The sequence below is a fragment of the Rhododendron vialii genome, chromosome 11a, assembly GCF_030253575.1.
Source record: "Rhododendron vialii isolate Sample 1 chromosome 11a, ASM3025357v1".
Lineage (NCBI taxonomy): Eukaryota > Viridiplantae > Streptophyta > Magnoliopsida > Ericales > Ericaceae > Rhododendron > Rhododendron vialii.
The window spans coordinates 30,767,393-30,779,643 of NC_080567.1; the positions used below are offsets into that span (position 1 = coordinate 30,767,393).

General features: G+C 38.4%; 1 protein-coding gene across 1 annotated transcript; it reads right to left on the bottom strand.

Annotated features, from left to right (window-relative positions):
* Positions 1–3,492: 3,492 nt before the first annotated feature.
* Positions 3,493–5,185, bottom strand: LOC131308818 (basic blue protein-like). The gene is made up of 2 exons (XM_058335843.1): positions 4,890–5,185; positions 3,493–3,932 (listed from the first exon to the last, which is right to left on the bottom strand). The coding sequence occupies exons 1-2, from the start codon at positions 5,095–5,097 to the stop codon at positions 3,730–3,732; spliced, it is 411 nt and encodes a 136-aa protein (XP_058191826.1). The 5' UTR covers positions 5,098–5,185; the 3' UTR covers positions 3,493–3,729.
* Positions 5,186–12,251: the final 7,066 nt, after the last annotated feature.

Consider the following 12,251-nt stretch of genomic DNA (forward strand, 5'->3'; position numbering starts at 1 on the left):
GTCCTTGGCTATCATTTTCCCTTTTTGTTTTCTTATAACTCAAGTGTTCAGGCGCGCATGTTGACTAACCATAGAGACCAAATCTCACCACCTACTTATAGCTGCGGGGATCCCAAATTAAAGTCAGATCAAAATTCTGTATGAACTAATGATCCTAAAAAGGTTAATAGTAGCTAAGAGATTTTGAACTCGAGACCTTAGGTGGTACCAAACCACTAAGTTCCAGGCCTTGACCACCAGGCCAATATCTTGAAGTTTATATGGGCTTATTTGTTACCTAGTCTATTTGCAGGTTGGATAGACTATTTGCACGAACTAGTTAATTTGGTGTTTGGTAAGCACGCACTCGGACTATTTAGGGCCACTTCCAACCTTAATCCATAATTGGTCCTCCTCTTCTTCACCCTTCTCATTTGATCTCGCAAAATTAGTCCGGCTTACCGACAGACTTTATAGCTAATATAGTTGATGTGTTTAAGAGATTGTCATGTACATTAGAAGTAGGTACCTGTTCTGCTTTCTTTCTAAACCTTTTTTTTTTCAAAAGAAGGTAATTTTAAACTCAAATATAATGAAAATGAGAAATAATTTTTTAAGGAATTTGATTTCCGCGCTCCAAGAAAGACCAGAGGTGCCCAAACTTGTTTCCTCTGCCATTCAAAATAATCTGCTGCATTTGCAGCCCAAAACCAAATCAAGAACCATTTTGTACATGATTGTGTGGGACCCACTTAGAAGTCCCGCACAAATGATCCAACCCGTTCAAAAATTATAAAATATTTTTTTAATTAATCTTGAAAAATTTAGCACAATTGGATTTTTTAAGTAATTGATATAATTTGTTCCATTTTCCATTCAGAATTCAAGACCCTAAACTCTAAAATAATCTTGAACGGTTCAGATCAGATCGTTTATTTTATCTTATAATTTTTAAGATCTATTAAAAAGTTATTTTAGAATTTTTGAACGGTTCGGATCATTTTTACGGGATTTCTAAGTGCCCACACAATCATGTGCAAAGTGGTTCTTGATTTGGTTTTGAGCCGCAAATGCAACAGATTATTTTGAATGATAGAAGGAGACAAGTTTGGAGCACATCCGGTCTTTCTTGGAGCGTAGAAATCAGATCCCTTTTTTAAATTTTTTTGCACCGTTTAAAAGATCTCAATGAGATCTACCAAACAAGATCCATATTGGTAGGAAAATTATTTGCGTAAGCACATGATTTTTGAGCTTGAAATTACCTTCATTTTCTAAATGTTCCTTTTTTGAGAAAGCGGAACAAATGAGCAACTTGTCACTATAAATTTGGATAAACATAAATTTGATTCCATACTTTGCATGAAAATGAAATCTTTCTATGGGTCTGGAGTGGGGCCGGGTTGGGCTGGAGATCGGCCAATCGGCCCACAGATATCCCTCCAATGTTATTAATGAGGCTTCCAGATAGGGCTGCAAACGAGCCGAGCCGAGCTTTACGGCGTTCAAGTTTGTTTATTAAGTTTTTAACGAACATGAGCCGAGCTCGAGCTCAATGAAAACTTAACGAGTCGAGCTCGAGCCGAGCAGGCCTTGGCTTGACTTGAGCTCGAGCTTGTTCACGAGCCTTAACGAACCAACGAAAAATGTATATATATTCTCGCATAGGCCTAATACAACCAAAAATATTTTGATTGTGAAGGTATATATCTTTTATTTTCCTATGGAGCGAGGGTGTATTGATGTGCGTGTGCTCTCACTTCCCTTGGTTGACTAGAAAGTGAAAACGGAAAGAAGAAATTATGAAATAACAATAAAAATCATAAACTTAAGTATATATACCCTGGCTTGCGAGCCGACTCGAGCCGAGCTTATCCTAGCTCGAGCTGTAAACGAGCTGAAAAAATCGGCTCGAGCTCGTTCGTTTAACTTCCGAGCCGAGCTTGAACGAGCCACTAACGAGCCGAGCTGCGAGCCGCTCGCGAGCGGCTCGGTTCATTGCAGCCCTACTTCCAGATATACGGCCCCTGGGCCAGCCTCAGGAAATATTTAGGCCTCTTCAATGTCTTCATATAGCTCTTGAAAGGAAAAATGACGGCCAATGACGAGTTTTGATAATTAATATCCACCAAAGACATTTTCAGCATTAACAAATGTTCTTAGCTTGTCTTTGACGGATATTAATTATCAAAACACGTCATGGGCCGTCATTTTCCCCTCTTGGAATTGCGGCACGGCCTTAGAAGAGTTGTTTGAAGTTTTGGGTTGGAGGGAGTATTGAATTTCATTCATCTTTAAAATCCCAAACCATGGTACTCCAATAACTATTTTTTTTTTCACGGAAAAAGGTGATGAGTATTATTGATACGGAAATTGGTCCGAAGACCTAACATCGGCAAAGCAAGGTTATCTAAGAGGACAGGACCCCCCAATTTTATAACCTAACACCTAATAGGGATTGCTTAGCCAACGAGTGGGCTACCATATTACATTACTTGATGAAACTATTTGGTTGGTTCAACCACTAATTCCTCCCTCAATTTGCCCTTTTCCGTCAATTTGGCTATTCAAAAAATTTGAACCAACTAGCTAGGTGTGAAAACCAAACATAAAGAAGAGACTACCATCCTCAAACAAATGAATCAATAGCCAACCGGCAGATAGACTTCCAAAGGAACCACCGACACCTCCTGAACACCTCCTGAAATCCTAACAAGCTATACAGTGCACCCAATATTTCCCTTAGTTTAATGACGGAAAAGTAGCATTAATATTTCATTATTTTGTACTGTATTATCCATTTTAATCAGCTCCATACTTTATAATGACGGAAAAGTAGCAATATTTCATTATTTTGTGAAGGGGAATTGATTGATTAGTTTAATATCTACGATACTTTAACAGAATTGTATAAAGTTCTGAGAAAATATAAAAAATAAAAATAAAAAAATAAGTTTTGCAATGGCTTCTCCAACACGTTTCGCGTATAGTTTATGTCCATGGATTTCCAATAGAGGGGTAGATCTTCGGATCTGATCAGTAAAGGATAGAGAGAGAAGCGATCGGCGAAAGGAGAGAAAAACTAGAGAGGAGCTATCGGGCAGAAAATAGGTTGAAAGGATTTAAGCCAAATTTTTGACCAACTATATATATCCAGTATATATTCTGGCTTTTGGATCAAGGGATTTATTTTCAACATCCAGTGGTCAATATGTTTTGGGGCACTGATCCCTCCATGGGCGGACTGAGGGGGGCGCAAGCGGGCCCCGGGTCACCGCACACTTTTCAATTATTGCAATATCTCTGCTAGTATATTTTTTGTTTTATTTTTAAAAATGATGAAGAAAGGTCTCCTCAAAATTAATGTTATTATATAAGGATGAGATTTTGTTATTAATTTATGAATACATGTGGTTCGGTCTCCCCACATCAAGAACCTTGTGTCCGCCATTAATTGGACGCCTCAAAACTAACTTTGGCAATGGTAGCTGAACCCGATCCACTAATATATAATTACCACCGGATAAAAGGTAATATTGAATTTGATTCCTCCTTTAAAATAAAATAGCAATAAGGTAGCAACACTCCTACGTGATCACCATAACATTACTTGTTTTCCAGTTACGTGGTTCATAATGCAACAATTAATTGAATGCCACGCATAGAAAATCTTTTATTTCACTACATTATGCTCCTTTTCTACTACAACTCACTCTCTCTCTCTCTCTCTCTCTCTCTCTCTCTCTCCGGCTACTTTGCCGCTATAACAGAAATCCTCATTCCAGCTCTGCAATGCCCAGGGAAACCGCACATGAAGTAGTTGTGTCCCTTGACAAGCTTGATGTTGTCGTTGCCGGTCCAATAACTTGGGGCATTAGCCGGAGCGTTACAACTGCGGTATCCAGCTTTGTTCACAACCAGCACATTGTGTTGCTCTGCGGCGTACTTGAACACTGCAACCCAATATTCAAAAAAACAGGACGAAGAAACAATTTAATTAAGTTGCTAGTCTATCTCCAACCGTCGGTCCAACGCATATAGCTATTTAACGAATTATAAAGATACGCCTATGCTACAGTAAGGGAAAAAAAAGTATGTTAAGGTTAGGAAGTCACTTAGCCGTCTACAAAGAGAAAAATTTTACCGGACGGTGCCGCTATAGTTGCTGGTCCATCTCCAACCGTCGGTCCAACGCATATAGCTATTTAACGATTTCTAAAGATACAGAATTCTCCTCTGAATATTCACGAGCGTAAGGGGTTTCAGGTTTGGTCAAAAGTGAGCATGAAACTTGAGAGAGACAACAAGTGTTTGTCCTCTATGAGTTCTCATGTTTGAATCCCACGGAGCCTAAACATTCTAATCTTTGGGGCCATGGGAGCGTTTTCTCGGCCGTTAACTTCAGAGTCTCAGAACTAGTCAAGGCGCGCACAAGCTAGCCTAAATATCTGGTTATCCGAAAAAAAAGCTTGAAAATGAAGTGGAACGAGGGAGGGGGGCAGTTAAAAATAGGGAGGGCATGTAGAATGGTGCTATAATGCACCACTCTATCCTAAAGAAATGATCCTAACTTCTGTCCTGGTAGTTTTTTTTTTTTTTTTTTAAATCGGCAAGATTGGCATCTGTGAGTTAGGAGCTGTTTGCGTTGTCTCTTATATCAAGTTCAAAATCTATTCTATCAACTTCATAAAGCTAGTATCCACACGAAACTTTGCTCTGACTTTTATTAGGGTCTCAGGTAGTGGATTATTGGTTTAAAAAAAAAAAAACCGTTATTGCATCATGAATTGATCCTCAAGAATCAATCGAGATGCGTGTCAACTGGTTATCTTAGAAAAGAAGTCTAACATAGTATAAGAGAAGAGCCAAAACCATTGAAAGTTTGAAACACATTCCGTAGCTATACTAACCAAGTGTGTCACCAGCCCTGAAGTGCTGCTTCTTCCCTGGCCAACTGCGACCAACGCCAAAAGTCCAGCCCTTGGCACCACCAACCGTGTAGGTTTTTGGCGTTCGGATTCTTGCCTGAGCCACCTCAAAATTAAGCACCGACGACAGGCACACCAAGGCCACTGCGGCGGCAACCAATGCACTGCCTCTTCTTCCCTGGGAAGGCATCCTTCTACAACAACGCCAATGGCAAAACAAAGAAAGTAAAAGAGTGTGTTTTTTTAATTTCTAGAGAGAGAGAGAGAGAGGGTGAGGTAATTTCTAGTAGAGGAAGCAAGCCAATTTATAGAGGTCCTCCCTGTTTGGGTGCTCGTGTTGACATGGGCCACTGTTTGAAAATGGCTGGTTATTGAAGGTGCGGGATCCAATTGGTTACGTATGATTCATTCCAAAATTTAAGACCAAAAACTAAATAAAGAATTATAAAAGTAATTAAAAAAAAAAACAATACAAAGTTGCCCAATCAAAAATTTAGACCCTAATCTTTTTTTTTTTTTTTTGATCCACGACCCTAATCTAGATGAGAAGAGAATTTCACATATGAGTTTGCCCTATAGATATGCCTCATTTTTGGGTACCAGGTAGGTACCACGTGGCCGTGCTCACGTGATGTCCAAGCAGCTCATCTGGGCCGTCCAAAAGTGTGTTGGATGGCCCAGTTCGATTGAAACATTCTCTCTCCTCTCACCCCACTCCTCTCTCTCTCTCTCCCTCCTTTTTTCCTCTCCAAATCCGAGCTGTCTAAAATCGAAATGGACGGCTCGGATGCGCCGAGCAAACACTATCCGACGCTGAAAAATTTCTCATGGTTGAGGTTATTTTTGGATATATACTAAATTAATCTTCCATGACTCGGTCTACATTTCACTAATCTAATTTGTTACTCCAAAAGATCTTTACGTCATCTCACACATATCAAACTTAGGAGTGATTGTCAAGATTAATTAATGAGCTATCGTCGATCGAATAGACCATTTCAATCGTACGTAAAGTTTTGGAAGCAGAATCAAGACGTTGAATTTCGATTAGTAGTCATAGGCTTATTATTTAATTCGTGCACTTTGGAGTGATTAATTGGCAAGATTAATTAATTGAGCTATTGAATAGAATGAAAAATAGAAAGATTGGATCGAGCACTTATTATACATATCAGATTGAACTGATTTTTTTACGAGTCCACTCAGGTTTTTTTTTTTTTTTTTAAATTATTGAACCACTTGGATTTTCCGTGTGGAATCCGTAGTGGGCCCCATTCAATTGTCGGTCCATTGTCAGTCCCAATAGCAGGGTTCTATATTTATTTATATTATAAAGTTTTAGAAGCGGAATCAAGGCGTTGAATTTCGATTAGTAGCTATAGGCTATTTAATTCGTGCATTTAACTTATATATATAAATTAATAGCTTAACAACATGCATAAAGATTTGGCCAAATCATGTGCAGCTTTGACCTCGATCAGTTCCCCTGAACTTTAGATACATGCAACAACGTAAGCAAATTAAATTACAACACAACTTTAATTCCCGAACACAGAAACCGACATCTCCTTCCCATCCGTCATTCGTTTTTATCATAGCTACGTACGTACGATTCTATAAATCAACCTCCCCTAATCTCTGCGGTAGCGAATCATCATGAGAACGGCCAAAACATTGTTGCGATGACACCAAATGATCCACGTAATCACAACTGACTCAACCAAAATAAAATTATCAAGCACAATCTAATTCCGCCAATGAATCAACCATGCCTTAACCGGCATCGATCGGATTACCCACCCACAGAAAGAAAAAAAATCCAAACCGGCCAGATTTGACGCCCGCCACACACTCCTTGCATTGCCTCCTCACAAACTAAAGAACAAATGCTCCAGTACTGAAAATAAGCGTTCTTAGCAAAAACTGACCATACCCTCCCAAAACACCACCGTGCATGGTTACTTTTTACTCTCGGAGTCTTAAGCAAAGACTCCGGATCACTAATAAGTCTCCACGCTTGTTTCGCAAGCAACGCCTGATTGAGACAAACCAAATCCCTGAGACCCAACCCACCCATACCCAAAGGCTTTTGCAAAGTTCTACCCATGCACCTTCTCCAGCAAACTCCACCCCGGCCCATCACCTTTACCACATAGAAACCTCACAATCACTCTCCTCACCTCCAAGGGCGGAGAGATTAAGGGTCAAGAAGGGTCCCTTGATCCCACTGAGGTGTTAAGTTTTCATTGGATATGTGTAATTTCTTTGGGAATTTAATTAACTTGCCCATATGTAAGATGTATTCTTGCCCCAAAGAGCAGCAAAAATTACAGCACATTATCCTTCACAACTCATGCTTTTTCGTCTTCTTCTTTCCCAACTCGGGAAATCTCAATTGGGTTTGGCATAGTCTAAGTTCTTAGCTACATAATAGAAAATTTTCCCCCCAATTTTTATAAAATTATGCAGGTAAAAGAATTATACGTCATTGTGTTACTTAGTTGGACCTTGTGATTGAGAATCTTGTAAGAATATAACTTGTGTGTTTTTTTGGCAAGAAGAATTTAATTTGTGTTGTTGTGCATTCACTTGACATCCACAAAATATGAATATTGTTTGGGTCAATTGCAAACCCAATTATACGTTATGAATAGATTTCTACTTAACTACTTTATAAAATGTTTGGCATTTTGGTGTATTTTTTTTGCGGCATAATTGTAGATGATTATATGTTACTTAAACTCCTTTCTATTTGGCATTTCAGTGTATTTTTTCCAGATCATTAAGTACGAAAAAGAGAATTTATATTTTGTAGATAATTGACCCCACTGCAAGTAAATCCTGGCTCCGCCCCTGCTCACCTCACGAACAAAATATGCCGGAGTTCTAAACACTGAAAACAAATGTACCGGCCGGGATGGGTGAAAAATTATGCTTTGCAAGCACCAACTTACCCGAGAAATTTAAAGAATGAACTCTCCGTTTACCCAACGAAGCCCGGAAGCAGTCCAAGACTCTCCCAAAAAGATCCGCTTCCATTCTAGTAAAATCCAGGTTTGAACCCAAATAAATACCAGGTTTATCAACAATCTTGATTCCCAATACATTTGCTATAAACTACTTTTGCCACCCCGACATATTTGGACTTACTTAGAAGATCTCAGATTTGTTACCATTCACCCTCTGACCCGCAAACCGACAATAAGACTCAATAATCCCAAGGACTAAATAGCCCGAACTAGTTAATTCGGTGTTGAATAAGCACACACTCGGACTATCTTATCCCAAGGACTAAATAGCCCGTCTGCGCAGGACTATTTATTTATGGACCATATATGGCCACTTTCAACCTTGTCCATAGTTAGTCTTCCTATTCCAATTACCCAATTATCTCTCCCCGTCACCAAACTTGTATATCAAAAGGAACTTTGAAAGGGCAATATTTTTTGCACAATATCATCTACCTTAGTTTTATTTGCAAATGGAGTGGAGTGTAGTTAGTGTCTCCCTTGTACTTCCATGCAAGCACATGAATAGAATTCGATTCCCATAAGCATCCATCACTCTCCTCAAGTCCCCTAGGATAGAGTAGAATAGGATAAACGGATGGCAAAAAAAAAAACCAAGGTTTTATCCATCCACACAAACTATCAACCAAATCAAATATAAAATAATCTCCGTTCTTAATTAGGCCATGTTTTCCACTAACATTTTTCAGCAACAAATTAAGGCATTTTACCAAATTATTCAAACTAATCAACAAGTTATTGGGTAGAGAAAACAACTTGATATTTTTCAATAATTTTCACTCACATACTCATCTACAACTTAATGGTTAGTGAAAATAATTTGGCATTTTTCAACAACTTATTAATTAGTAAAAACAACTAACGACTTATCAACAACAACAAAATCTCCTCAACTTATTTCCTACGGGAAACACCACCTATCTCCCTCGCATATCCTCCTCTTCTTCACCCTTCTTATCTGATCTCTTAAAACTAGTCCGGCCAACAGACAGGCTCCATAGCTAATATAGTTCATGTATTATACAGACTATCATTTACTTTACATAAGAAGTGTTAAAGCATCCAATTCTAAACCGGCCAATTGGCAAAGAGTGGAGAGGCTGCTTAGGCAAAGATAATTAATCAATGTGGGATAAATCCCAACACTCTCCCGCACATGCGACTCCCGACTCGCACATGGAGAGGTAAACAAATTATCTATAACACAAGAGTGGAGAGGCTGCTTAGGCGGAGATAATTAATCAATGTGGGACAAATCCCGACACTCTCCCGCACATGCGACTCCCGACTCGCACACGGAGAGGTAAACAAATTATCTGTAACACTTGGATCACAACAAACAACAATGCACTTACGGCACAAATAAGGGGGAACAAATTCTCCGAAACCCTAACTCTGATACTATGTTAAAACATCTAACTCCAAAACAATTAGCAAAGAGTAGAGAGACCGCTTAAGCTCATATACTAGTTTTGAAAAAGATAATTAACTAATGTGGGACAAATCCCAACAAGAAGTAGGTAAGAATATCCATTACAGCGAATAAATTAATGAGCAACTTGTCATGACTTTAACTTTGGATAAACATAAATTTTGATTCCATAACTTGCATGAATCTTTCTATGGGTCTGGTGTGGCCCTGTGGGGCCGGGTAGGGCTGGAGATCGGCCCACATACATCCGTGCAATATGATTTGTGAGGCCTTCATATATGCCTCACGAATTTTTTAGGTCCGTTGAAATTGCCAATGAGCTTTAGCTCACTTGGCGTTTCCCTCAGCCTTCCTCTGTGGAGATGTGAGTTCGAGCCCCACGAGGGGCGCAGATGGGATTCAGGGCTATGAACAGCCTATAAGTTTTCTGTGATCTAACTTACTAACTCTACATAACACCCCGTTGATGTATAAACTTGTCCAAAAATAATAATTTTTTGCGGCACGGCCTTGGAAAGAGTTGTTTCTTTGAAGTTTTGCTACCAACAAATTAATGATATGTACATTTTACCCGTGACGATAAATAAACTGGGATGGAGGGAGTATTGAATTTCATTCCTCTTTAAAATACCATACCATGGTAATAACTCTCCAAACAATGGCAGATTCTCCAAACGAAATCACCATTGCGTTACTTGTTGAAAGTAAATTGAAATTATGTGGTTCAAGCACTAACCTTTTGATGCAGAATGGAAATAGTTTATTATTTAAAAAATAGATATTTAGTTTTATTATTTTGGTTGTAAATTATTTTTGAATATTCCGCTTTGAGTGTCATTTGTTTTGGCAAGTTTTCTTTTAATATTTAGTATTTTGAGATCAAATCTTTGATTTTGGTAATATTGAGTCAAATAGCGATTCACCGGGATTCAGCTTCCTGTTTTGCTGATTTCTTTTCGGTCTTTGGTTTTAGTATAAAATAAGTTGTAGGGTGACATTAAAATAGAGTTATTTTATGAATTATTAATGAAAATTGAGAATTTTCTCATTATCGTGTGTTCGAAGAGGGAGTACCTCTAGTTCGTACCCATTTGTGTTTATGTTTCAAAGAGAGAATCTTTAACATAAGCAAGTTCGTGATCTCTTCTTGCAAATAGTTTCGTAAAAGGAGGCTGCCCTGCATTAGTTGGTATCAGAGCTCTCGTTCCAATCCTGACTATGGCCGGAGGATGTGCTGGAGGTCGAGGTGGAAGAGGAGGTCATACAGCTAGTGTTGATGAAGTCTATGAGCGAGATGAGGTTGCTCGAGATGCTCGAATGGAGGAAAGGTTGCAGCAAGTCTTGGCAGCGAGTGGGCTGCTTACCCAACGCATGGAGGCTTTTGAAGTTGCAATCCCACCTCGCCATCGTCCAGTTCAACCTTTGTTTTCGAAAGAGGAGAAGGTGTCGATGATGTTTCTATCACCAAACCTTTGGCTGATAATCATCAGACGAGGGGGAGGACAATGGTGAATGAAGCTACTATTCAGTGGCCATTCACATCAAATATTATTTCAGATCCAGTAATGGATTGGAGTAAACCACCAGTTTTTTATGAAGAACCGGTGGAGAAAATTACAAATGGAGAAAATAACAAAATATTGCAGAAAAAAGTTGTTACGATGTTGGCATTGAAAATTGAATTTTTAGATCCTTTTTGGAAATTTATTGAAGACAAAGGAAGTAGGAGGTTGTGGATTTCGTTTTTAAAGAAGTAAATTGTCCCTTTCATTATTGATCAAGATTTTTTATTTGAAGCCAAGTTTGAAAAAATTAATTTGAGGTACAAGCTTGATGCAGACAAGGTTCGGCGTATTCAACTGTATAAACTCGAGGACGAGTTTCTTCAAGCCGGGGAGAATGATGCAGAATGGAAATGGTTTATTATTTAAGAAATAGATATTTAGTTTTATTATTTTGGTTATAAATTATTTTTGAATATTCCGCTTTGAGTGCCATTTGTTTTGGCAAGTTTTCTTTTAATAGTTAGTATTTTGAGATCAAATCTTTGATTTTGGTAATATTGAGTCAAATAGCGATTCACCGGGATTCAGCTTCCTGTTTTGCTGATTCCTTTTCGGTCTTTGGTTTTAGTATAAAATAAGTTGTAGGGTGATATTAAAATAGAGTTATTTTATGAATTATTAATGAAAATTGAGAGTTTTCTCATTATTGTGTGTTCGAAGAGGGAGTACCTCTAGTTCGTACCCATTTGTGTTTATGTTTCAAAGAGAGAATCTTTAACATAAGCAAGTTCGTGATCTCTTCTTGCAAATAGTTTCGTAAAAGGAGACTGCGCTACATCACCTTTAGTGGAAAGCAGACATTTTGTCCTTATTTAGTGTGCCAAATTTTTAAGAATTAATGATTCGTCTCGACGAGAGGAATCGGCCAAATAACTCTTCTTTAACATTTACCCAAATATACTTTGTAAATTGTTGATCATCTTGCCCACACAGCACATTAGCACACTGTTCACCAGCTATACTCAGGTGAAGGGGAATTGATTGATAAGTTTAATAGTTTTTTTTACTATTAAAAAAATTAAGTTTTGCAAATTTTTAACCAACTATATATATCCTCAGTATGATCTGGCTTTTGGATCAAGGGATTTATTTTCGACATCCAGTGGTCGATAAATTTTGGGCACTGATCCCTCCTGGGGCGGATTGAGGGGTGCAAGCGGGTCCGGCCGGGTCCCCGCACACCTCCTCAGTATTGCAATATTTTTATTACATTTTACGTTTTATTTGTAAAAATGATGAAGAAAAGGTTCCCTCAAAATTACATTATTATTATATGCGGATGATTTTTTGTTATTAATTTATGAATACATGTAGTTCG

Excerpts from the sequence above, each read along its gene's own strand:
- LOC131308818 (XM_058335843.1), bottom strand. The coding sequence starts at position 5,097 with ATGCCTTCCCAGGGAAGAAGAGGCAGTGCATTGGTTGCCGCCGCAGTG. Across the intron at positions 3,933-4,889 it reads CAGGGCTGGTGACACACTTG|TGTTCAAGTACGCCGCAGAG; the intron begins GTTAGTATAGCT and ends ATTGGGTTGCAG.